The following is a 24790-nucleotide window of genomic DNA, read 5'->3' on the forward strand; positions in this document are numbered from 1 at the left end:
ATGTTCGGTAACAGACAGGGGAGCTGCGCGCGCGCGCGTGTATGTGTCAGTGTGTGTGTGTGTGTGTGTGTGTCAGTGTGTGTGTTTCTGTGTGTGTGTGTGTGTGTGTTTGTGTGTGTGCGCTGGTTCCGCTGTCGGCAGCGCCCGTGGCGGCGTGCCGTGCAGCGCGCGCGGTGTGAACCGTCTGATTGGCGCGAGGAGAGGTGAGGAGGAAACAGGAGGCGCGAGAGCAGGCAGGTGATTGGCTCCCCGCCGCTAACGGAGAGGAAGGCAGAGAGACCTTGGAGAGAAGAGGGAGAGAGAGGCTGAATGAACGACTCTGGGGTTTTCTGCCGTTTTCTCGATTAAAACTAAAAATTTATAACTTTTACTGAATGTTTTATGTTTTTTTTAGAACATTTGTTAATTCTATCAACTTTATTATCTGGTTTAATAAAAATCATACAACTTTAAAAGTGTGTTTTAGGGTCATATCCTGACCCAGCATGCCTTGCTCCTAGGTTGCCATAATGAGGCTAACTCCTTCAGGTCATCAAACCAGCAACCTGTAGTCTGGCTCATGGTGCAGCATGGCAGGGTGCACCATCAGGCCCAGCCCAGTTAGGTGTCATGATCTGGGCTTTGGACCTCAGCTCCTGGAGGGAGGTGGACCCTGTCCTGCTCTGGAGTCGCCCAGGCAGGGAGGCACCAGCAGGCCTGGAGATCCTGGCCCTGTCTCTGGCTGAGCGCCTCACGGTGACCCAGATGGTCGCTGCTCCTTGGCGCTCTGAGATGCAGGAGGGAAAGTTCTGGCTCAGCGGCTCCTGCTGGGCCGCAGAATGTGTTTTAAACACCTGTTCTCCATCTTAATTGCCAGGCTCCTGACCGTGTGTGTCAGCTTTTAGCTAAACGCTCTGATCCCTGCATGTTCCTCTGGGCTTAAACTGAGGAACAGTTTACCGCTGCAGCTTCTCTTTGCCGACTCTAGAGATTTGGGAGTGGAGGTCTAGTGGTTAGAGCGGAACGCTGGCTGTCCCCCTGGTTCAATCCCCGCTGACTGCCACCATGGGCCCCTGGGCAAGACCCCAGATTGCTCCCCAGGTACAACTTAGTGTTGCAGCACACTGCATCCTAAGGGATGGTGCAGAGACTAATTACCCCTCTGAGGGATTAAAGAGGAAAATATTTATTAATAAAAATTAAATTAGATTCTCTATTTAATTTTATTTAGACAGCACTGATTCACAACACGTCATCTCAAGTCTCTTTCCAAAGTCAGACTCCATCAGATCCTCCATGTTGGTGAGAAAGTTTCCTCTCTAAGGAAACCCAGCAGGTTGCATCAAGTCTCTCCAAGCAGCATTCACTCCTCCTGAAAGAGCGTAGAGCCACAGTGGACAGTCGTCTGCATTGTTGATGGCTTTGCAGCAATCCCTCATACTGAGCATGCATGAAGCGACAGTGGAGAGGAAAACTCCCCTTTAACAGGGAGGAGAACCTCCAGCAGAACCAGAACCAGGCTCAGTGTGAACGCTCATCTGCCTCGACCCACTGGGGCTTAGAGAAGACAGAGCAGAGACACAGAAAGCACAGAAGCTCACATTGACCCAGGAGTACTTTCTATATTAGATGGTAATAGAGGATGATCTGATGATGTCACAGCTAACAGAACGCCAGACCAGGTGTACCTTCTATGAGGAGAAAAATGACAGAGAACTCAGCAGGGTGAGAGAAATAGGCCCTGATATCCTCCAGTAGCCTAAGCCTATAGCAGCATAACTATAGAGATAGCTCAGGGTAACATGAGCCACTCTAACTATAAGCTTTGTCAAAAAGGAAAGTTTTAAGATTAGTCTTAAAAGTAGACGGGGTGTCTGCCTCACGGAGCAAAACTGGGAGTTGGTTCCACAGGAGAGGAGCCTGATAGCTAAAGGATCTGCCTCCCATTCTACTTTTAGAGACTCTAGGAACCACCAGCAGACCTGCAGTCTGAGAGCGAAGTGCTCTGTTAGGAACATACGGGGTAATCAGAGCTCTGATATATGATGGAGCTTGATTATTAAGGGCTTTATACATTAGAAGAATAATTTTAAATTCTATTCTTGATTTAACAGGAAGCCAATGAAGGGAAGCTAAAATTGGAGAAATATGATCCCGCTTGTTGATTTTCATCAGAACTCTTGCTGCAGCATTTTGGATCAGCTGAAGGCTTTGAACTGCATTTTGTGGACTTCCTGATAGTAAAGAATTACAATAGTCCAGCCTTGAAGTAACAAATGCATGGACTAGTTTTTCAGCATCACTCCTGGACAGAATGTTTCTAATATTGGCGATATTCCGGAGGTGAAAAAAGGAAACTCTGGAAACCTGTTTAATATAGGATTTAAATGACATGTCTTGGTCAAAAATAACACCAACATTTTTTACTTTATTACCAGAGGCCAAGTTAATGCCATCCAGATTAAGTGATTGATTAAGAACTTTATTTTCTGAAGACTCTGGCCCAAAGATTACAACTTCTATCTTGTCAGAATTTAAATGCAGGAAATTTAAAGTCATCCAGCTTTTGATCTCATGATTTTATTGTGCTTTTTATATATTTTTGTTTTATCTTTTTTCATCTTTTATTGCTTTATTTTAATATTGTGTGTAATAACGCAATATAAATAAAGATTGATTGATATTTGTTGTTCTTTTTCCATATATATTTTTTTTCTGTACATCTTAACCGCCTCTCACCCATTTACAGCTGGAGATAGGCACCAGCACCCCCCGCGACCCCACAAGGGATAAGCGTGTTGGAAAATGGATGATGGATGTACATCTTAAATGTTTTTTTCCTGGTCACTTCTTTATGGGTGTAATAAACCTTACTTACTATATTATTCATAAACTCATCATTTTGTCTGTTTCTGGTAATTCTGGGTCACAGAAAACCCCAAAGATTTAGTATCCCAGAGAAATAGAATATAACATTAGATAAAAAAAAAAAAGACATTTTACACAGAAATGTAATTTTCTGAGTAGTCTGTTCACTTCTCTGCCCTCAGTGTTTGGTCTGGGCTCCTGTTGCATGAATTCCTGCATCAGGAGCATGGAGGAGACCAGGTTCTGCTGAGAGGTTCTAGAAACCCAGGTTGCTTTGATAGCTGCCTTCAGACCATCTGGATTGTTGGTTCTGGTGTCTCTCATCTTCCTCTGGACAACTCTCCATAGGTTCCCTACAGGGTTCTGGTCAGGTTCTGGCCAATCAAGCACGGTACCACCATCAATCAATGTTAACCCAGATGGTGCCCAAAGTTCTTCCATGTCTGGAGTAATAAAACAAGCCGGAATAAAAGAGACGAGATACATAAGATTAGGAGCTTAAAAGAGATATAACACAATATTAAAATTCAATTCAATTTTATTTATATAGTGCCAAATCATGAAACATGTCATCTCAAGGCACTTTACAAAGTCAGAATCAATCATATTATACAGATTGGGTCAGATTATACAGATTGGTCAAAAATGTCCTATATAAGGAAACCAGTTGATTGCATCAAAGTCCCGACAAGCAGCAGTCACTCCTGGGGAACCGTAGAGCCACAGGGAGAGTCGTCTGCATTGTACATGGCTTTGCTGCAATCCCTCATACTGAGCAAGCATGAAGCGACAGTGGGAAGAAAAACTCCCCATTAACAGGAAGGAAAACCTCCGGCAGAACCGGGCTCAGTATGAACGGTCATCTGCCTCGACCGACTGGGGTTACAGAAGACAGAACAGAGACACAACAAGAGAAACAAAAAAGCACAGAAGCACACATTGATCTAGTAATCTGTTCTACATTAGATGGTAGTAGCGGGTGAGCCGTCTTCTCACCCGCTTTAGACATTTATTTTTTATATAAATGTCTAAAAGACATTTATATAAAAATTAAGAAAAAATGATCTGGAGGAACTCAGCCACTCATAAACATTCACACCCATAGGCAGGGTCACAGGAGCAGCTTTTGGTACCTTCTGCAGTTTGGGTTGGTACCAAGTCCTGCTGGGAAATGAAGTCTACATCTCCATGAAGCTTGTCAGCAGAATGAAGCGTGATGTTCTCTGGAACATCATTGACTGGGTTAACTGTGGACTTCAGAAAACCCAATGGATCAGAACCAGCAGGTGACACGCCCCCCAGACCATCACTCACTGTGGAATCTTCTCACTGGACCTCAAGCAACGTGGACTCTTTACTCTACTTCAGGACTTTGGGACCTGGATTTCCTAATGAAATGCAAACTTTACACTGATTTAAAAAGATGATTTTGAGCCACTGAGCAACATTCTAGTTCTGTTTCTCAGGTGAGACGCTTGTAGCTCATGTCCTGGAGTTGGTTCTTGATGCACCAATTCCAGCCTCAGTCCGCTCCTTGTGAAGCTCCCCCTGATTCTTGACTGCTTGACAACACTAATCCTACCACACTTTTTCCTTCCACTTAATTCTCTGTTAACATGCTTGGTTCCTGCCATCAGTGAACAACCAGCCTCTTCTCCTTGTGGAGGGAATCAGTGAGTGTCTTCTGAGCATCTGTCCAGTCAGCAGTCTTCTCCACGATGGTGTTGCCTGATGACCCAGACAGAGACCATTTAGAGCCTCGGGGAACCTTTGCAGGTGTTTGGAGTTAATTAGCTGATCAGAGACACATTATGTTACTAATATTCTAATTTCCCGAGACGTTGAATATCATACTGCTAAAAGCAGCTCAGGTTCACCTTCTTGAAACTCTACCCTTGTTTCTGCTGGAGTTCATGGATTCAGCAAAGGAAATGGAGCGATCAGACAGCTGGTAAACCTTAAGTTGTCTGTTATAAATATGTTGGTGAAGATTCATCCAGGTCATGATTAATCCATCCATCTATCCATTATCTATGCACGCTTATCCCTCATGGGGCTGCGAGGGGTGCTGGTGCCTATCTCCAGCTAAGCTTTCAGTAGGCGAGAGGCAGAGTACATGATCAATCCAAAAAAGGTTAAAAAATAAAACAACTGGACTTCTATTTTGAAGATAAAGAGGTTTCACTTCCCATCCAAGAAGCTTTCTCAACTCAAAATGTCTGGAGTAGTGTGGCTGGAAAGCTTGGAACTCCACACTACTCCAGACATTTTCATCTTTAGAATAGAAGTGATTGGGAGTTTTTTTATGTCTTAATAATTTAGGGAGCTTTAAGTAAGTTATGTTTTTAGACCCACAATTCTAAGGATTAAAATAATCAAAAAGTAACGTCATGAGATCTTCAGAAATCCAGGAGGACAGGCGGGAGTTTCTGCTGTAAAGTGAGGAAACGTCGACATCTAGTGGCGGAAAGCGGGAGGTGCAGTTACCGCTTTGATCTGGTTCTACCTGGGTGTCCAGGGATCAGAAACTGCTAACAGCAGCTTTATTGTCGCGTCCTCGGCTGAATCTCCAGTAATGCCGCGTTTAGAGCGCTGCTCCCGGGCTTTAACACCGACCTGACCCCGCTGCAGGTACGTTAGCTCCGCGGCTAGCGGCTAGCCTGCTCATCAGCAGCTCCGGCGCCCGGGCAGGAGCTGCTGATGTCCGCAGCGATAACAGGGCGGTAAACGGAGCGAAGAGTCCGGCCCGGAGACGTAGAACCATCAACCAATCATAGGAGAGGAACCAGGCTTCATGTCGTCGGGGTAAATTGAAGATGTCCACCTTCGCTTTCCGTCGGGCGTTGGTGGTATAGTGGTTAGCATAGCTGCCTTCCAAGCAGTTGACCCGGGTTCGATTCCCGGCCAACGCAGCCGTTTTCTTATTTTTATTTTTTATGTTTTTGCTGGCGGTAATACGCTAAATGTTCAGTAAATATGCGATCACATTAACTGGATTTCAGTTTTTTTAATCACAAAAATGTAACCGTGTTAATAGAATCAGAAACTGTATTCACAACATAAATGACTCAGTGACGTATGTTTAGAACTCCATATATTATTATTTTTGCTTAAATTTGACCCTAATTCCTTATGTGTTGGGAGTTTCACCAACTTGAATGTTGTGGATATAGATAACATAGAAAATAAATAAATTTTAAGTGTACTTGTATTTAAACTGAAGAACAGCCAAATACAACAAAAGGCCTAAACTAAAACCCCAAACCTACAACGTCTTGAACATTATTTTGTCTTTCACAATTTTCCAACTACAAACCAAAATGTATTTTATTGGGACTTCATGTGATAGATTAGCATGTTTCCACTTCTTCTCTACTTGTCTTCCCATATGTGAACATCTTTCCTGTCCCTGCTGAATAGTAGCATCCCCACAGCATGATGCTGCCTCCACCATGTCTCACTGTTGGGATGGTTGATGTGCGCTTGTTTTTCTGCCACACATTTATTTTGCATATCAGCCAACAGTTTAATTTTTTTGACAAAACCACATAAGCGACTGCTTCCTTCAAAGTCAGATTAGCAGAGAACAGAATTAACATTTGTGTTGCCAACAGATCCTTCTCCATGTGAGCTGTGGATCTCTGCAGCTCCTCCAGAGTTACCATGGAGTTGCTTCTCTGATGTTCTCCAGTTCAGGTGGACCTCCATTTTTTCTCTCCCCCTACAGTCACTGAATGAGTGTGCTGTGATCTCTGCCGGTGAGTCCAGACATGGTGCGATATTTCTACAGCGAGGTCCACATAGAGAGTCCATGGCATCAGGTTCTGGCTGCTTTCTGGCAGCGCTACCCAAACCCATACAGGTAAACCTGCCGTAAATCTCCATCTGTTCAACAACAACCATGTCTGAACATGTGCGTTTCATTTAGAAACTTAACTTGACTCCAGACTGAAGCCAGAGCTATTATTGTTGCGAGAACCAGAGGGTTTAATTGAATCCTGAACTTGTTCTACTGAGGGTCATGAATCTCTGCAATGCCAGACTATTACAATTTATAGAAAGGGTCCTGTTTGAATTTCTAACCCAACTACTTTAAATGGGCTAATGTTTAATTTGAACAAAAGTTAATTTAGATTTAGGAAGGTGGAACCGCAAAAATGTAAATTTTTAATTAAGGAAGAAAGTAAACTTTCACAGACAAGAGGGCTCACAAAGTGCTTCGCAGTAAAAACAAAAACATAGGATAAAATGATGATGAAAGGAATTTATTTCAGATAATTAACAAATTTAACAAATAATAAATAAATCAATATCAGAAGTTAATATTAATAATAAACAAAATAATTAATTTCAGTAATACTTCAAACAACCAAGTACCACATAAAAAAGTAATTGGTAAACATTAGATAAAATTTTCTCTTCCAATTCAATTAAATAATTTTAACATAAATAGAAATGAACAAAATTTTCCTCTAAATGAAAAATTTCAGGTATATTTACCCTGATATCTGACATTGATTAATGATTAAAGTAAGTTGTCTGAAAAGGTGGCATCAAGAAGTAAAACTTGTTTTTCATACCCCTTCTCCCTCTAATTGCACTCAAAGTAACTTAAAGTACCTTCCTGTTAAACAACAATGTTTTTGATCTAAAATTCACAAAAAATATGCACTAATATATATATATATATATATATATATATATATATATATATATATATATATATATATATACACACACACACATACATACTATAATAAAACAAGCAACAACAATACATAAAATAAAAACTATTTTGGCTAGAACCACAGAAAGTACCATCGCCTCTTGTTTTAAAACGTGTTCTGGGAACAGTTAAAAGGTCACAACCCCAAGAGCTCAGACAGCCACCAGAAATGTGTGCATTCGGCAGATCCTGGATGTAAGATGGAGCTCGGTCATGCTCTGGTCTGTAAGTAATGGTTAAAATTTAAAACTATCCTCTAAAACCAGTCGGAAGCCAATGAAGAGCCTTGAATACACGAATAATGTGTGATCTCCTGTTGGTTTTAGACAAAATCCTTGCAGCTGCATTATTTTTTACTTGCAATTTGACCATAGATGATTTGATTAAACATATATACAGAAATTAAAGCATGAACGAGTATCTCCATCTCTTCTTTAGAAATCATAAAACTAATCTTAGCAATGTTCCTTAGATGGAATAAAACAGGAATGAATTACAGACTTAAAACACACAGATTTTACCTTAACATGTGATTAAAATGCAAATATTTACCTTTACACCCAATCTGAAAACACTGGAAATTGTGAAAATATTTCTGCGACCATTAAACTAAAGCATGAAGCATATCCTCAGATGGTCGACTACTGTAACCTCAGATCACCGCTCAGCCCAGATGGTTTAGTTAGGCCTGGTGGTGCCATGTAAGTGTGACCTCAGGTACCGGACCACAAAGAAAGGTTGCAAGGATTAACAGAGGCACAAAACAATTAACATGTTTTACCGTTCAGGGAAGAATAACCACCTTAACACAGGCACCTATGCTGGCCTGGAATCCTGATAGCTAATAGTTAAAAACCCCAATTGAATTAACTAGACCATTTGGAGGAGAACTACTAAAGAAAACAAACGAAATATACCTTGGTGTCTCCCAACAAAAACACACTCACGCCACAAACCCTAGTGCATACAACACAAAAGAAAATAACTCTCCTCCCACTAGTCCCCTCAATCCAATCTAAAAACCGACACAGGACCCAGGGACAGCATAGGACCTCAGGTGAGATAAAACCAGCCCGGGGAGCTAAACAATTAAAAACTCTCCCCTGCATTTGGTTAAAACTAGGAATAAATAGCTAAAATAGGGTCTAAGCAGTGATTAAAACAGTAAATAAAAACACAACTGAAACAGTAGCAGGTCAGCCTGCACACAGAATAAATCATGTTAAATTACCACCTTAAAACATCCAGGTAACATGAAAACTGTCGATTTACCTCTAAGGAATCCCCAGCCTCGAATGTCCTTTCCTCAGCTATCTGCCCCCTTTTAACCAGAAGGGCTTGATTACCCCCAGCTGCACCTGATCACAGCGTCCTCCCAATATGGGCAGGAGGAAGGGTGTGCAGCACCATGCTTCAGGGCCATAGTGCCCCGGCTACATAAGCTTAATGAGAAACGTACTGCAAGCACTTTGTCACCCCCTAGTGGTTAGAGCTATACCCAAATATACCTAATATAACTATTATCAAATACATGATGTTTGGTTTTCTCTAGATTCAAATAAAAGTTTTGAGATTTCTTTGTCCAGAATCTCTCTGACAGGAAAAAGATGAATGATTGATTTTTGAACATAGCTGTAAATAAATAGTCAGACAGGACGAGATTTTAAATGCTGATTGGTTCTCTGGATTTGTGGGCCAGCACTCATGTCCTCACAGAGGACGTCCTGTACCGAGAGCTCACTCCCAGCAACCACTTGTTGTCTCGGCGACTGCTGACCAAAACCAACCGGCTTCCTGGATGGGCGGAGCTAATCTTCCCCACCCACTTGGCCCGGGTCGTCTACGTCCTGGAAGACTCTATCGTGGACGTGGAAGCCAGCACCCTAACCACCAAGACCTGGAACCTGAACCACAGCGCCATGATGGTGAGACTCTGCAATGTTTTTATAGAGGTGTTCTGTGTCCTGCATGAGGGAAATATTACTACCATATATCCAAAAACGGACTCTTGTTTTCAATGTTCCAGTCATATTCTGGGGTAAAACGTAACGTCTAGTTTTAATCCTCTCAGACGGTGGTGGAGCGCTGCATGTTTGAACAGGACTGCAGTCAGCCCACTTGGACCAAACTGAGGCGAGAAGCCTGGATCTCCTCCTCTGTTTATGGACTGGCCCGACCCATTCAGGTGACATAGAAACCCAATGTTCACCCAAGTCCTCTGATGTTTAAAGCTCTCAGAACCTGAAGGCTGTTTCACTGAAGCAGGATTTAGAAATCAAGGACAAGAGTTAATGCCTGGCTTGGCTCAATGTGATCAGAGCACTCTGGCTTCGTCTGTGTTACGAAAGCCGGGCTCTGCAGGTCTGGCTATAAGTAATTTAGGTAAATACCCATTACCAGCTTTTTTCAGGAGACCATGATGTCGATCACAGATTCACTGATGCTACAATGGATGAGCTGCATGGGCCAATCTTCAAACTAAACAAGCAGCATCTTCTGATGGTGTTTTGTGCACTTGCCTGTTTAATGTTTTTCTGGAGGAGTCAGCAAAACAGCGCCCCCTACAGTGACAGAATGTTTTTGGTAAATGGTGTTGAATCTGACTCACGTGCCAGTTTATTAGGAACAGTTCTTCAATTGATTAATGACAGATGTCAATCAATCACAATCAATTCAAACCAAAAACTCTCTTGATTAATGAAAACCAAATAAAAACTGACCAGAGAGGATTGCCTCATGCTAAAGAGCTGCTTTCTAGGTGAAAGTGACCCAGAATAGCAGCAAAGTACAGATGAAATCACAAGAAAGTGCAATGTATGAGCCAGCGTAGCACCAAGGACGCCATCTTGTTCTAGCAGCAACAAGTAATTCTCTACTACCAGTACTTAAACTAATGTCAACTTGTCACGTCTGGTTCTGATATCAGTAATGACCTATGACAGCATATATTATAGATCCTAAAATTTAAGAATTTAGAACTAGTCTTCACTCTGCAAAAAGAGAACTAAAACTAAGTAAAATTTTCTTGAACTGAGTGTATATTTCCTTGATTTGAGCAAGAAAATCTAAGTCTATTTGTCAATTTTTGCACTCAAAAAAAGAACAACTCTTCTACATCATCTCTTTTCAGGAGCAGAATATCTAATTATCTTATTCTAGGGGTAGAAATACTCATTCTGTCGGCAAATAGTCTTATTAAGCTGCCCAAATCATGGAAAAATATATTAATTTCAAGAAAAAATATACTTACTTTTAATAGCGTATCGCGAGCGAGCTATTTTTAGAAACGTAACGTCACGATGACGTCACATCACGTGGTACGCGGTAGGACAAGCTTGCATAGTCCGCCGCTGTTTTGCTGTAAAAGAGACGTGCGTTATCCTTGGTTTTACTCGTTTAAACGACTGCTTTTTCCAAAATCTAAGACCATGGTTATTAAACATTGTTGCTATGGAACGTGCAACAGCGACTCGAGGTACGCTGATCGGCCGCATATGAAGGATGTTTTCTTCATTACTTTCCCGAGATTCCAGAGTGCCAAGGAGAAATGTGTGCGCTTGGTTCACCGGTGCGGTTGGCCTGCATATGTAGCAAGCATTTTGTCGGAGGAAAGGGCCCAACCGAAGAACATCCTGACCCAATTCCAGCGACATCAAGTAGTGAACAGGTAAGAGTATTTTGGTGGCCGACATGTTAATAATGAAGCGCCTGCTACCAAGATAGCATATAGGCTATCATGGTAAAAAAAAAACAAAGCTTACCGTTCGATCAACTCGGCCCGTTTTCCGGTCTTTTTAAGCCCTTGACACTCAAGCCATCGTTTGAGCTGAAGGTTGGTGTGTTCTTCGACAGTGCGACCAGTAAACCGTGTGCCTGGGACATCGTCTTGGGAAAGTTTAACGGCTGCAAAGTCGGTCAGATCGCTGTTTCTGTTGCTGGTTGCTACGTGCGTTCTCTATCGGTTTGTCCTACCTAAGCGGCAAAAGGGGCGTTGCTCTTGAGACGGTGACGTCACGTGCGCGGTACGCTATTTCCTTTTTGCAGTGCAGTTCTCTGAGAATAAAGGACGCGTGGAGCACCTCTCCTGGATGAGAGCAGTGGTCCTCTCTGGTTGATGTGTCCTGCTAACTAGTGTTTCTATCTCTCTCTGTCTACAACCAGGAGTTTGGCCTGGCCCGGTTTAAAAGCAACCAAGCTAAAGCCATGAAGGGGCTGGACTACGCTCTGTCCAGGATTCACAGTAAGACTTTCATATCTGCATGTCACTGCTTATTTAACTCACTGAGAACCACAGGGAGACTCAGCTGGGTGACAGTAGACACTATCCAGAGCAGCTGTAGGTCAGAGGTCAAGGTGCTAATTCTCCTCATTGAAGGTTCTGATTGTCTGAGCTGCAGCAAGAGATGTGGTTTTTGTCCAAGTCGTGGTAAAGTGAATCAGATCTTTATCTTCATGGACTTTCTGAGCTATTTATGGTAAAATGGTAAATGACCTGTCGTTTTTTCTCAAGTCCTGAAGACCCCAAAGCACTTCTCTCTACATTCAGACATTCAGTCATTCACATCCTGATGGTGGTGAGCTACATTTGTAGCTGCTGCTGTTCTGGGACAGACTGACAGGAGCAAGGCTGCCATACGGTCAGCACCACCGGCAGCAGGAAATGCAGGTTAAGTGTCTCGCCCAAGGACACACCGACTGAGCCAGTTAGAGCAGGGGATTGAACAATTTTAAAGGAGATTGGTGGTCTAGTCCATGTGTTTTGTGGATTTTGTGAAGGAATGGAGGAAGAGCTAGCATTTTATTTACTGGTTTGTTTACTTTATGACCCTCTAACTGGTGTTGCTCAGGCTTGTTGTGGTGAAGAAAGTCAGAAACTAAACCTCATTTTATTTTCTAAGTTTCATCTTTCACTTATTGTCACCAAGATTTGAATCATAACAAAAATAACAAGAAATGTGGCCTAGTCAGTGCTGAGTGTGTATATCCTGGGAATGCTGCAAATTCCCCGGTTTGAATGCCAAATACTGCAACTCTGTTCCTCAGCGAGACCCTCAGCCCCACCACACAGTGGCAGCCCTCTGCTCCCTAAGAGGTTATTAATCTTATTAAAGCTTATCAAGTTCTCCAGCAACATGCTGACTGCCCATTCATGTGATTTAGAGTTGCTGAAAGAGGCAAACATCTAAAACATGCAGGATACAGGCCTTTGAGCATCACTGTACTGGACAGTGTTTCTAAATGCTGTAGCTCTGTAATTCCTCCACTAGATTATCCATAGACATAGACATAAAGACATAGACAACTTTATTTGTCATCCGGTATGCACAGAGTGCGTACAGAACAAAATTTCGTTTCATACAGCTTTTGTAAATTGCAGTAGAAGTTAAATTACAGTTTAAGGTGTGGCAGAGATTTAGAAGTAAACAGATTTTAAATATACAGTATACAAACAATTATTGTGCAAGGGCGTTTGTGAATGAATGCATTTATTTGTGCAATTTAAGACTAGGAGTCCGATAGCATTTGTAATGCTATATGAGCTGCAATGATGCAAAATGTGCAAAAAATGCAAATGTGTTGCAGAGTTTGTGGGTTGTAGTTTGGCAGCAGTTTAACAGTCTGATGGCAACAGGGAAGAAGCTTTTGCAGAACCTGGTGGACCTGCAGCGGATGCTGCGGAACCTCTTCCCAGAGGGCAGCAGGGAGAACAGTCCATGGTGGGGGTGTGAGGGGTCCCTGATGATGTTACGGGCTCGAGAGACACACAGCGCTGATATGAAATGTCCTTAATGGAGGGAAAAGGAGCCCCGATGATTCATTCTGCTGTCCTCACCACTCTCCTCACGTTCTTCCAGTCGGAGGCACTGCAGCCTCCACACCACACAGAGAGACAGCTGGTCAGAATGCTCTCTATGGTGCTTCTGTAGAAAGTCGTGAGGATGGGCGGGGGCAGGTGGGCTCTCCTCATCCTCCGCAGGAAGTAGAGTCGCTTCTGTGCCCTCTTCACCAGTGACATGGTGTTCACAGACCAGGTGAGGTTGTCCGTGATGTGCACCCCCAGGAACTTGGTGCTGCTGACCACCTCCACAGCTGAGCTGTTGATGAGCAGTGGAGCGTGGTGGGGCCGGTTCTTCCTGAAGTCGACGATGATCTCCTTCGTCTTCTCCACGTTCAGGATAAGGCTGTTGTCTCTGCACCAGCCCACCAGCTGCTCCACCTCCTCTCTGTAGTCCCGGTCGTTGTCGTCTCTGATCAGGCCCACCACTGTTGTGTCGTCAGCAAACTTCACGATGTGATTGGTGGTGAACCTGGGGACGCAGTCATGAGTCATCAGGGTGAACAGCAGGGGGCTCAGGACGCAGCCCTGAGGGGAGCCCGTGCTGAGGGTGACGACATCAGAGGTGTTCTGTCCGACCCGGACTGATTGAGGTCTGTTGGTTAGGAAGTCTAGCAGCCAGTTGTGAAGGGGTGTGCTGAAGCCCAGATGCTCCAGTTTTCCTACCAGATGCTGTGGGATGATAGTGTTGAGTGATGAACTGAAGTCCAGGAACAGCATCCGCACGTGCGTGTTCTTCTCCTCCAGGTGTGCCAGGCTCAGATGAAGAGCGGAGGAGATGGCGTCCTCAGTGGAGCGGTTCCGTCGGTAGGCAAACTGGAAAGGGTCGAGTGTTGGGGGGAGACTGGAGACGATGTGTTCCTTTACCAGCCTTTCGAAGCACTTCATCATGATGGGAGTCAGTGCAACGGGCTGGTAGTCGTTGTAGCAGGTGACTTGAGGTTTCTTCGGCACCGGAATGATGTAGGCAGACTTAAAGCATGCTGGCACTGTGGCTTGGTCCAGTGAGGTGTTAAAAATGTCTGTGAGGACACCAGCCAGCTGACCTGTACACTCCTTGATCACCCGCCCAGGTATGTTGTCAGGACCTGGGGCCTTCCGCGGTTTGACTCCCCTCAAAGTCTTCCACACGTCGGCTGTGTCAAGGCAGAGGACCTCCTCTTCCTGGTGGGGAACAGCTTTCACTGCTGGAGTGCTGTTTAGTGCCTCAAACCTCCCAAAGAAGTTATTTAGTCCATTAAGAAAGTCAGTATCAACCTCACCCACCGGGGGGGAGGGCGTGTTGTATTCAGTGATCGCCCGGATGCCTTTCCACATGCTTCTGGTGTCGCTGGCGTCATGGAAAAGCTCCTGGATTTTCTTAGTGTGGTTCCGCTTCGCTAACTTGATGGTACGGTTCAAGTTGGCTCTCGCTGTCATCAGAGCCTCCTTGTCACCAGACTTGAAGTTCCGTGCTTTTAGCGCTCGACGGACCTCCACAGTGACCCAGGGTCGTTGGTTCGCTCGGGTGCTGATGGTCTTGGTAGTGCTTATCCTGTACCTTTAATGACACTGCTTCTTCACTTCTATACTTTAGCTTTTCTTAAATAAAAGATAGTATTTATTCATTTAAATTCATCTTATGGATTAAATTGTTTTTGAATTTGCTTCAATTTGCAAAACTTTAAAACTTAGAGAGACTGTACTTACTTATTACCACCACCGTATATTTTTTCTAGCTGTACTTTAAATTACAAGAAGTGTTTAATATCATTCATCATTCACATTTTACACCTCATTGTATCAACCAGATGGACTGTTTACTTTGTTTTACTTCCAGCTGAAGCTCTTCCCCTTCCCCATGACGACCAGGGAGAGTCATCAGAGAAGCATAGGCCCTTCCCACAACAAGCCCCTCCAACTCCAACCTAGAAACCCAAGCAGTTTGTTTAAACCTGAGCTGTTAATAAATAAAAATGAATGTTCTGAACCTCATTGGTTCTAAGTTAAACACTAATTAGGATCAGTGGGGGGAGGGGCATTAAATCTAGCTTGAAAGTGATTGGTTACCTCAAAATGTAAAACAAATTTTCCTGTCAGTTTTTAAAAACGTTATTACTGTCAATTTAAGATAGACTGTTTTCTGTGTGGTTTTTTTTAAAGGGTGGGGGTTAAATCATTATTGGAATATTTTGTAAATAAAACAAAAGTATTTTTTTTGTTTGAAACATCTTAGTTTATGACTTGTTTAACAACTTTTCCTTTATTGCTATTTGTATGTTTTTCACGTATTTTAATATTCTTGATTACAATGTTCATGGTTTTAGGATCAGACAGTTCTTTAATTTAATGTCTGCCAGCAGTCTGAACAGATCTCTTAAAAACCTTTTTGGAACAAATTAGGGCAGCTAAATCTGGATTTAAGTTTCTGAAATGTTTAATTCATATATCAATAATTTGGTTTGTTCAACTTATTTAGAAGGTTTAATGATTCTGTAGTCACAGGAGACATCACCAGGTTACCAGAGTCCATCAAGACAAGCATGAGGTGATTATAAATTAATTAATTAATCAAATTCTTTTTTGGGCAACATTCAGTCTCGACCTGAAAGCTCTTCCTATTGTCAGAGTGTTACATGGACTTAAAGCTGCAGAGTACCTGGATCATTACACTGATCCAAAGAACACCAGCAGGTTCAGTTAAATGCCTTAATGATGACAGCTTTTAGGTCTGGACATGTTGCATGATAACAAATAAACTGAACAAACCAGCCACACTTTTATAAAGCAATGCAAACAAGCTCCAGTTTCAGACTAGTCCAGACAGGTGGTGGGTGGACTTCTGTTGGACCCAGATAAAATCACCCTGCAGGTATCACTCAGTCTCTGAATGCTGGGAGCTTCTTCTAATATAGATGTTGGTGTTTTTTACAGAAGTGGATTTATTTTACATGTAGTCTATGATTATAGTGATTAAATGTGTACATGTCTTATTTAAGGTTCTTTTTCATTCATTACTGTTTTTCTTCATACCTCTTGGCAGATTTAGGTTTAGTCAATTTTGACCGTTACAGGAGAATGAAAGTGAATATTCATGTTTATTCTTTTTTAGTCTTGTTTTTGCAAAACTCCCTAAATCTGAATTATAATCCATCCATAGTTTTTTCTAATACAATATACGGCTCGACAGGAAGCAAGCCTTTCAAAATAAAAACTAAACTTCACAATAAAATATCCTGAACAAATCTTACTAAATATGATAAAAATAAAAAGCAAACCATCACACAAATAACTTAATTATTTTCTATTTATGGCTCTAACACCACTTTTTCCTCTTTAAAAGCCACTGTTAAATGATGTGTTTGTCTGTTTATAACAGCCACCAAGAAAAATCTCTCTACATTTAGTAGAGAGACAGACAATTAGTAGAGAGACAGGATCCTTTAGTCGGGCTGGGCTAAAGGATCCTGTCTATTGCGCAATACGCGATTAATTCAAAAAACTCTGAAATTATTCTTGCACCTTCCGCAACAGGTTGCAGTCGTAAAAATGGACATGGCTACGGCAGACTTCTCCATCTCCTCCGCTTATACAGCCGTGATCTAATCTTGTTTACATGAAATAAGCCTGCTCTCGAGCAGGTTTAAACTGGCGCACATGTTGCTATGACAACAAGTGCAGGATGTCTTTCGAAGAACCAAACATGGAGTTCCACCCCTGGGGGTCCATGATCTTGGATTAAATTTTATAGATAAAGAATTTTTTGTTAAAATTTCCAGTTTACACACGTCCTTTACTTCCAGTGTCTAAGGAATGACACTGATATTTGTATCTGTTGCCATACCATTTTTACTTTAAAATAAAGTATAATAAATAAGCTTCGTAGAACCTCTTGAGCATTTTTTTGTAGAGGAAAAGTTCTGAGTTTTGTTTGATAACAAAATCCCTGCAAGGATTAAATTCACTTTACAATCCTTTTAAACGCGTAATAAAGTATTTCCTCACATTGTGACATAAATGGGATTCAATGTCATTTTAATCCAACAAAGGCACAGGTTGTAATGAGCCTTATCTGTCCAAATTTTTTTAATGCTTTTTGTGTTTGGGAGATCTTGTTTCTCCAGGAAGGAAGGAAAAAGAGCAAATAAACTACACAAAAACTAACTAAATTAAATAAACTGACAGACGTGTTTCATTATCACAAAACACTAATTTATCCCACCAATCAGCTTGTTGAAAGCATCTGAAAGATTGAAAGCAACCATTGTTTTCACAGTACTGCTGTAATTTGCTAGAGTTCAGCTTCTGGTGCTGGAGGTGGGTCACATCTGGGAGATGAATATTTCTGTCACTGAGAACCAAGAATCTATATCGTCAACATCTTGCCATGGTGACATTTTTCTTTTTGTCCAAAAAGTCTGATATCTGTTCCTTTATGGTATATGAATTAGGTGGGTCAGGTCTTGGTATTTTTCTTCATCCTATGGTGCACATAAACAGTAACAAAAAGAACCACAAGAATTAAACAGAGACCAAGTATCAGTCCGTCCTTTATACCTGTAGAAGAGAACCAGGTGTGTCTTTATAGTCCCTTTATATTCTGTCACAGAGCTGAAGGTTTCTTCCAGCTGGAAATGATGCCTTGATGGTCACTCTTCAGTTGGAGTACGTTTTTCAGGATTCATAGGTTCTGTTTCTGCTGGAGGCAATTTCGGTTTCATACACAAATGTCCCTTCCTTCTATAGAGCACAAAACCAGTAAGTGAAATCACAGCAAAGAGTTCAACTACGATAGCAACTGTCAGTACAGAATGGATCCTTTCATCCTCCTCTGGTCCGCCCTTGTTTCCTGCAGAAGAGAATCAGGAGTTAGTCTGGTCTTTCAGCTAGGAGACGATAGAGAAGCTGCTGTCCCTCATCATCTACTGATCTCTGATCTCAGAGCAGCTGCTTCCTCCAGAGTCTCATCAGCATCTCCAGCTCTGTTTCCTCCACCTTTCTATTACGCTCCCTCCTCTGAAGGTCCACTAGATTAAATGTTGTAGACAGCAGCAGACCATAGCAGCAGTTCTTGAAGGTGACCTTGTAGTGCAGCTCTGCAGCTTGTCATGTTGCTTAAAGTGACTAAACAGCTTGATGGTAGAAATCTTTCTCCACCTTTAACAGGATCCTGAGGAAAGTTCTGGAGGATTGTTGCTGTTCTGCTCCAGAACAGCAACAATCCTCTGATCCAGAAGCTGTTCTCTGAAAGCCAGGAGTCCATCTTGGTGCTGGCCAGGAGCAGATCACATGATGCTGCTCTACATATCTGATGTCTGACTACTGGGGACTGAAATAGACTTTATTCTGCATTGATTTCAGCATCTTTACCTGAAATCAGCTGATTGCTAAATGACTGGAATGACATGGAGACTGATTTTAAACAGAGTCACTGCCAGCCCTCATTTATCTTCTGATTCTCCACATTTGTTTCTATGTCTTCAATAATAAATAAATGTCTTAGAGCACATCATGTAGAACTGTAATAATAGATGATTTTAGCAGCAGCTGCAAAGCAGCATCTGATGCTTCTTGAACTAAATCAAAGCAGCTGGATGACGTTCTACATTTCTGTTGGACTTTCTGGAAGAAAACTGTCAAATTGTTCAGTTCTAGGATGGTTCTGTCAGAAATGAAAACCAGGATTCATTGAAGTCTTTCTGTCCATCTCCATCATCTAACATCTGATCTGTTTCTCTCTTCCATCAACAACCAGGAAGCTGCAGGAGCTTCTGATCCACAGACAGACTCACCTGGTTTAACTCTCAGGTTAATGATGCTGATGAACATAAATTCATTAATTCCTCCCTGAATGACTCGACACTCATATGTTCCTGTATCATCAGTCTTCACGTTCTTCAGAACCAAAGACACGTCTCCATTCTTCATGTCAAGCAGAGACACCCGGTTAATAAAGGATGGGAGCTGAAAATCTGGATCAGACTGACTGTCACTGTACAGAAGAACATAATGATCTGACCTCAGATCAGTTCTCCTCCACTCTACAACTATAACCTCTTTGTTCTCAGCTGCTCTACATGTCAGAATGACGTTGTCTCCTGGTTCTGCTGTGATGATTCTCTGACCTGCAGGAGAGAAAACACAGAGCAGAAGTTAGAGAAGAACTGTGAACATTCACTGTAAGAATTATTTAATGCATAATCCTGGTTTAGAAACAGAAACACTGATTGATTTCAAACAATTAGAATGATTGTCATATTGAACGATTAACAGCTAAAACCCGACCAGAACCATTTCTCACCTTGGGCCTCAGAGTTTCACATAGTTATCAGCCGTCAACACAAGAATATATCTACAGGAAAAGCTTCAGATATTGTTAAATATTCTTTTATTCTGACATCAGGATCCAGTGAACCCAATGAGTCAGTTTCCCCTCTTCTACATGTTCTGATGCTAGACCCATACTGATTCATTGAAGTCTTTCTGTCCATCTCCATCATCTAACATCTGATCTGTTTCTCTCTTCCATCAACAACCAGGAAGCTGCAGGAGCTTCTGATCCACAAACAGACTCACCTGCTTCAACTCTCAGGTTGATGATGCTGATGGGCTCAGTGTCCAGTAGATTAGTTCCTCTCTGAATGACTCGACACTCATATGTTCCTGTATCATCAGTCTTCACGTTCTTCAGAACCAAAGACACGTCTCCATTCTCCACGTCCAGCAGATCCACCCGGTTCCTAAAGGATGGAGGCTGACCCTCTGGATCAAACTGACTGTTCCTGTACAGAAGTAAATAATGATCTGACTCCAGATCAGTTCTCCTCCACTCTACAACTCTAACATCTTTGTTCTCATCTGCTCTACATGGCAGAATCACTTTGCCTCCTGGTTCTGCTCTGATGATTATCTGACCTGCAGGAGAGAAAACAACACAGAGCAGAAGTTAGAGAGGAACTCTGAATATTCACTATAAGAAGAATATTGCTGTATAACCAGAACCACTACTTGATTTTAAAACAATCCGTGTTTTCTCATTTAATTATTAATAGTTTAAACCTGACCAGAACCATTGTCTGGTCCCCAGACCTCAGCACACATTCATCATGTTCCAGACCAGAGAAGAACCAGAAGTCTCTGCTTCTCATCTCATTGATTAGAGCATCTCTGGTAGAAAGTTTCAGCTCACAGATGTCAGAGTTTACCATAATTATCAGCTATCAACATCAGGATTAATCTACAGGAAAGGTATCAGATCAGTTATTTCACCAGGAGAATCTCATATGGATCCATGCGATCTTTGAGCTGCAGGATAACAGAGGAGCTTGTAAGAAGATTCTAATAAAGACTCACCAGATTAAGACAATCACAATATGTAGTATAGTATAATGTATGTAGTATAATTAATGTCCTAATCTCTTATTCTGTAAGAGATCACTAATCCATATGGGAATAGATACCAAATAGAACAATGTATCCCCATAACCAACATTTAAAGGAGCAATATTCTATATTTCACCACTAGGTGGGGCTAGAGCACTGCCTGCAGATCAAAACAAGCTGTGCTTCAAGCCAGAGTTTTCAGGGTTTCCCAAAGTATGGGGGTGCGCGAGCTGCCACTAGGGGGTGCACGAGGTGAAAACTGTAATGGCGTCTGACATCTAAGGTGAACGTTAGTCATTAAAGAGGAGAGGAAGAGAGTGAGAGAGAAATTGGAGGCAACAGGAGAGAATCGCAATGGATCCGGGAGAATAAAACAAGCTCCTGACTTTACGTCGTTTACATCAGCAGAGGAAAAATGTAATTCGGGCCGAAAGTTTTATTTATGAGATTAAATTGAATGACTCTGTCTCTATGGATCGCGCAGCGCCTACAAACAGCGCTGCTGCTCACGGTGCCATGACTTTGAACCGGTGACAAGCTCTGACGCGCAGGTCACGCACACAACGCTGTCGTCATCGCTGCTGCTGGGGGGATTTCTTGACTATGCTCACGCACAGAGCTGTAATTCTTTTCACTGCGATTCAGACAGGCGCAGACTGCACCGTGGAGGTCATTTTAAAGAGACAGTTTTAGCGCATATTCAGACAGAAACGGGCTGGGGGAGACGAGGTGTGTTGCCGTTGGCGTCTTTACCTGCTGAAGGTAACCAATGAAACAATCAGAAAGATTTCTCTGATTAATAACATCTTTATGGAGCGCTAGACTTATTAGGCCTGTTTACACTACACTCTTAACCGAGCCGAGACCAGTCCCAGCTCGGTAACCGAGATAACTCTTGTGTGTAAATGGTCAGCAGACTGAACCAGACCGCGCTAAACATAACCGGACCGCGCTAACTGCAGACCAGTTCCTGAGCAGGTCTCGGACTGTTTTTTCTGTCCCGCTTGTCTGATAACGAGGAGCGCATGAGCAGACTGCGTCATCCCCTTACAGTCAGCTGACTGTCCGTGTTTTTTCCAGCAGTCTGGCTGCACGTCCCGATTCACACTCCATTCAGACATTCATAATAATACTAGCTTCCTTATCGTGCCACACGGTTTCCAGTGATGATTCTGCTTAGCAGCGCAATGAACCTCAGCGTCTGTTGTCGTTTCCTGCGTCTGTAAATCCTTAGTAGACGTTCGTTTGTCTCATCCACTTCCCAAAAAGCCGACTCTCAAGTACATTTGTAAGTGCTTATGAGGAGCAATATATGAGAGAAATTTGTGATTATTGATCGTTGTTTAGGTACATTGAATTGCGTTAAGCTTTTTCCTTTCAATAGGCCTCAATGAAGCAGAAACGCTTAATGTTAGATAACGTCCATAATAATTGGACTTTGGGTTTGACATTTTGATGTGCTTATTAGGAGCAATATGAAAGAGAAATTTGGTGATCATTGATCAGGTACATTAAACCACGTTAAGCCTTTTTCTCGCCATAGGCGCCAATAAAGAAGAAAACGTTAATGTGAGATATCTTCTATAATCGTTGGATTTTGGTTTATTTTTTTGACAGGCTTAAGTCTTCATGACAAGATATGGCCATGCGACATTTGGTGATGATTCCTCGTTGTTTTCCTACCTTAAGCCACGTTAAGCTTTTTCACGTTAAGCGTTATAGAATGTCCCCTCGCTCGCTCGTCGCGTCAGACTAAATCTCACACAGATTTAGAAGCTTTGTTACGACGTTTTGAGTTGTAACTGCAACCGAGATATATATATATATATATATATATATATATATATATATATATATATATATATATATATATATATATATATCTTGGGGGTGCGTCAACACAGCTGGGACATGGAAGGGGGTGCGAGGCTAAAAAAAGTTTGCTTTTTTAGCCTCTTGAAAACAAGAGGAACAGGCAAAGGTCACAGTGCCTCTAAAAAGATATATTTAGTTCTTCACATCATTGTTTTGTTCCATCTAAAATACTGACATCTTGATTATTCTTTTAACCAAAGTAAAAATAAACCGATTTATCGTAAGTTAAGTTCATGATTCCAAAACAGGTTTAAACAGATTTGATTGAAGAAGAGATGAAATAGTAAAATGTGGAAATAAATTAGAGGTACGAATGAGCTAAAAAGATCAAGTAAGTGTTTTTTTTTTTTTTACAACATTCACTACTTTAGATCTACGACTACGACGGAGTATTAGGGCCACACCTGAAGAGAAAAAATATTTTTGCCATGACGAGATTAAACTCGACATGTCGACATTAAACTCAACATTTCGAGAATAAAGTTCATATATCGTGGCGACTTTATTCTCGACGTGTCGACTTTAAAGTCGACACGTCGAGAATAAAGTTGAAATTAGTTCAAAATAGTTTGGAGAGAGCCAACCGCTGCACAGGATACCTGCACTGAATCCAGAATCAGACAGTTGGCTGACGATTCAACTGTGTAGATGATTTGGTCAAATTGTACTTCAGAATCGGGTTTAGCAATAAGGAAATCCTCGGTCTTTTAGCCCAGAACCATGATTATACTACGAAGGAGTATTAGGGCCACACATGAAGAGAAAAAATATTTTTGCCATGACGAGATTAAACTCGACATGTCGACTTTAAAGTTTTCTTTAAAGTCGCCATGTCGACATTAAACTCGCCATTTCGAGAATAAAGTTGATATATCGTGGCGACTTTAATCTCGACATTCCAAAGTTTGGAGAAAAGAGCAACCGCGCTCCACAGCTGCAGTCTCTGCGTTTTAATTAAGTGTGAAGGTAGTCTTTGCCGTGCTGCAACTGTACAATCATCACTTGAAGCGGTGGCCTACCAATAGCGTAACGTCTTTACCTAGTGATGCTTACCCGGGTTCGCAGTTCTGAATTTGAGATTCTCGAAATGTTGAGTTTAATCTCGTCATGGCAAAAAAAAAAAAAAAAAAAATCCCTTCATGTGTGGCCCTAATACACCGTCGTACCGTCGTATAGATCACATCATTTCATATGAAAATATTTTATTCTGTATTATCAACCAAACTGAAACTTACCAGTAGAAACACTGAAGGTGAAAAGCAGCAGAGAAAACACGAGTGACGCAGTTAGAGAAGCAGCCATTTCCTCTTTAAGCTCCTCTGCCAGTTTAACCCTGAGTTTAACAAAATCAGCAGCAATCGAGTTAAACTTTAAGAATTAACTCTGTAGAGCTCCTTCAAGGTTAGAGGAAACTTCAACTTAAGTTTAGGCAAACTAAGAATTTCTAGCCGAGAAGAGGACGGTTTTTGAACCGAGGACTGATTTCGACGGCTTCACGGAAGAAGAAGCAAGAGCTGAGAGGAGGAGCGTCAGAGTGACGTATATAAAAATAAAATCTACCATAGATTTCAGGTGAAACAGAATAAACAACATCTTCACAGAGCAACAAACTGATGTCTGACTCAACATCTCTGATGGCCTTTAAAGGCCATCAGAGATGTTGAGTAATAAATAAAGACGGTCAACACCCAATTAACAGAGGCCAGTGCGCATGCGTCGGTGCTGCTCTTCATGTAAATCACGTGACTTCTAGATGAATGTACGGAAGAGGATTAGGGCCACTCAAAAAAAAAAAAAAAAAGTCTATTGAATTTTCCGAATAGACTTTATTCTGACTTTAATCTCAGAGTTCTGAGAAAAAAGTCAGAATTGAGTAGACACCACTAAGCTATATTATACACTGGAGTGCTGATTTAGCCGAAAAACTGAAGTCACTGGCCGCCATCTTGCTACTCTCTACTCTCACAGAATCCCACAGGATTTGGTTGCAACAACAAGCAGTTTTCTGGCTGAGTGAAAACGTTTCACAGGTAATTCTACAGTCAGTGGATGTACTAACACTATCAACTACTACAAATTAGGTGCTGAAATATTTTACATGTTATCTATATATAAATATTTGTACATGTATATATGTATATATA

General features: G+C 41.9%; 2 protein-coding genes and 1 non-coding gene across 6 annotated transcripts; 2 read left to right on the top strand and 1 right to left on the bottom strand.

The window, feature by feature from the left end:
* Positions 1 to 5317: 5317 nt before the first annotated feature.
* Positions 5318 to 15520, top strand: LOC105924599 (PRELI domain-containing protein 1, mitochondrial). 2 transcript variants are annotated; one of them, XM_036133430.1, is made up of 6 exons: positions 5318 to 5478; positions 6575 to 6709; positions 9273 to 9498; positions 9645 to 9758; positions 11735 to 11813; positions 15229 to 15518. In XM_036133430.1, exons 2-6 carry the CDS (start codon positions 6618 to 6620, stop codon positions 15318 to 15320), a joined length of 603 nt encoding a protein of 200 aa, XP_035989323.1. In that variant the 5' UTR covers positions 5318 to 5478; positions 6575 to 6617; the 3' UTR covers positions 15321 to 15518. The 2 variants fall into 2 exon arrangements, with proteins under 2 accessions (XP_035989323.1, XP_035989324.1); XM_036133431.1 differs by lacking the exon at positions 5318 to 5478 and adding an exon at positions 5487 to 5652 and having other exon boundaries at positions 15229 to 15520.
* On the top strand, positions 5688 to 5759 carry trnag-ucc. Its single transcript has one exon. It is a non-coding gene; the product is annotated as a tRNA-Gly (tRNA).
* A 1882-nt stretch (positions 15521 to 17402) lies between the features above and the next one.
* On the bottom strand, positions 17403 to 24326 carry LOC118561364 (coxsackievirus and adenovirus receptor homolog). 3 transcript variants are annotated; one of them, XM_036133420.1, is made up of 3 exons: positions 23882 to 24326; positions 19965 to 20303; positions 17403 to 18237 (listed from the first exon to the last, which is right to left on the bottom strand). In XM_036133420.1, the coding sequence occupies exons 1-3, from the start codon at positions 23946 to 23948 to the stop codon at positions 18038 to 18040; spliced, it is 606 nt and encodes a 201-aa protein (XP_035989313.1). In that variant the 5' UTR covers positions 23949 to 24326; the 3' UTR covers positions 17403 to 18037. The 3 variants fall into 3 exon arrangements, 2 of the variants coding, with proteins under 2 accessions (XP_035989313.1, XP_035989312.1); XM_036133419.1 differs by lacking the exon at positions 17403 to 18237 and adding an exon at positions 18920 to 19513; XR_004929990.1 differs by lacking the exons at positions 17403 to 18237; positions 19965 to 20303 and adding an exon at positions 18244 to 19513.
* Positions 24327 to 24790: the final 464 nt, after the last annotated feature.

This window comes from Fundulus heteroclitus, unplaced genomic scaffold (genome assembly GCF_011125445.2).
Source record: "Fundulus heteroclitus isolate FHET01 unplaced genomic scaffold, MU-UCD_Fhet_4.1 scaffold_62, whole genome shotgun sequence".
Lineage (NCBI taxonomy): Eukaryota > Metazoa > Chordata > Actinopteri > Cyprinodontiformes > Fundulidae > Fundulus > Fundulus heteroclitus.

What these genes read in the sequence shown, in the direction of transcription:
- LOC118561364 (XM_036133419.1), bottom strand. Translation starts at nt 23,948, where the DNA reads ATGGCTGCTTCTCTAACTGCGTCACTCGTGTTTTCTCTGCTGCTTTTC. An exon ending in CACCTTCAGTGTTTCTACTG is followed by an intron (nt 20,304 to 23,881) that starts GTAAGTTTCAGT and finishes TCTCTCCTGCAG; the next exon opens with GTCAGATAATCATCAGAGCA. An exon ending in CAACCTGAGAGTTGAAGCAG is followed by an intron (nt 19,514 to 19,964) that starts GTGAGTCTGTTT and finishes TCTCTCCTGCAG; the next exon opens with GTCAGAGAATCATCACAGCA.
- LOC105924599 (XM_036133430.1), top strand. Translation starts at nt 6,618, where the DNA reads ATGGTGCGATATTTCTACAGCGAGGTCCACATAGAGAGTCCATGGCAT. An exon ending in CGCTACCCAAACCCATACAG is followed by an intron (nt 6,710 to 9,272) that starts GTAAACCTGCCG and finishes TTTGTGGGCCAG; the next exon opens with CACTCATGTCCTCACAGAGG. An exon ending in TGAACCACAGCGCCATGATG is followed by an intron (nt 9,499 to 9,644) that starts GTGAGACTCTGC and finishes TAATCCTCTCAG; the next exon opens with ACGGTGGTGGAGCGCTGCAT.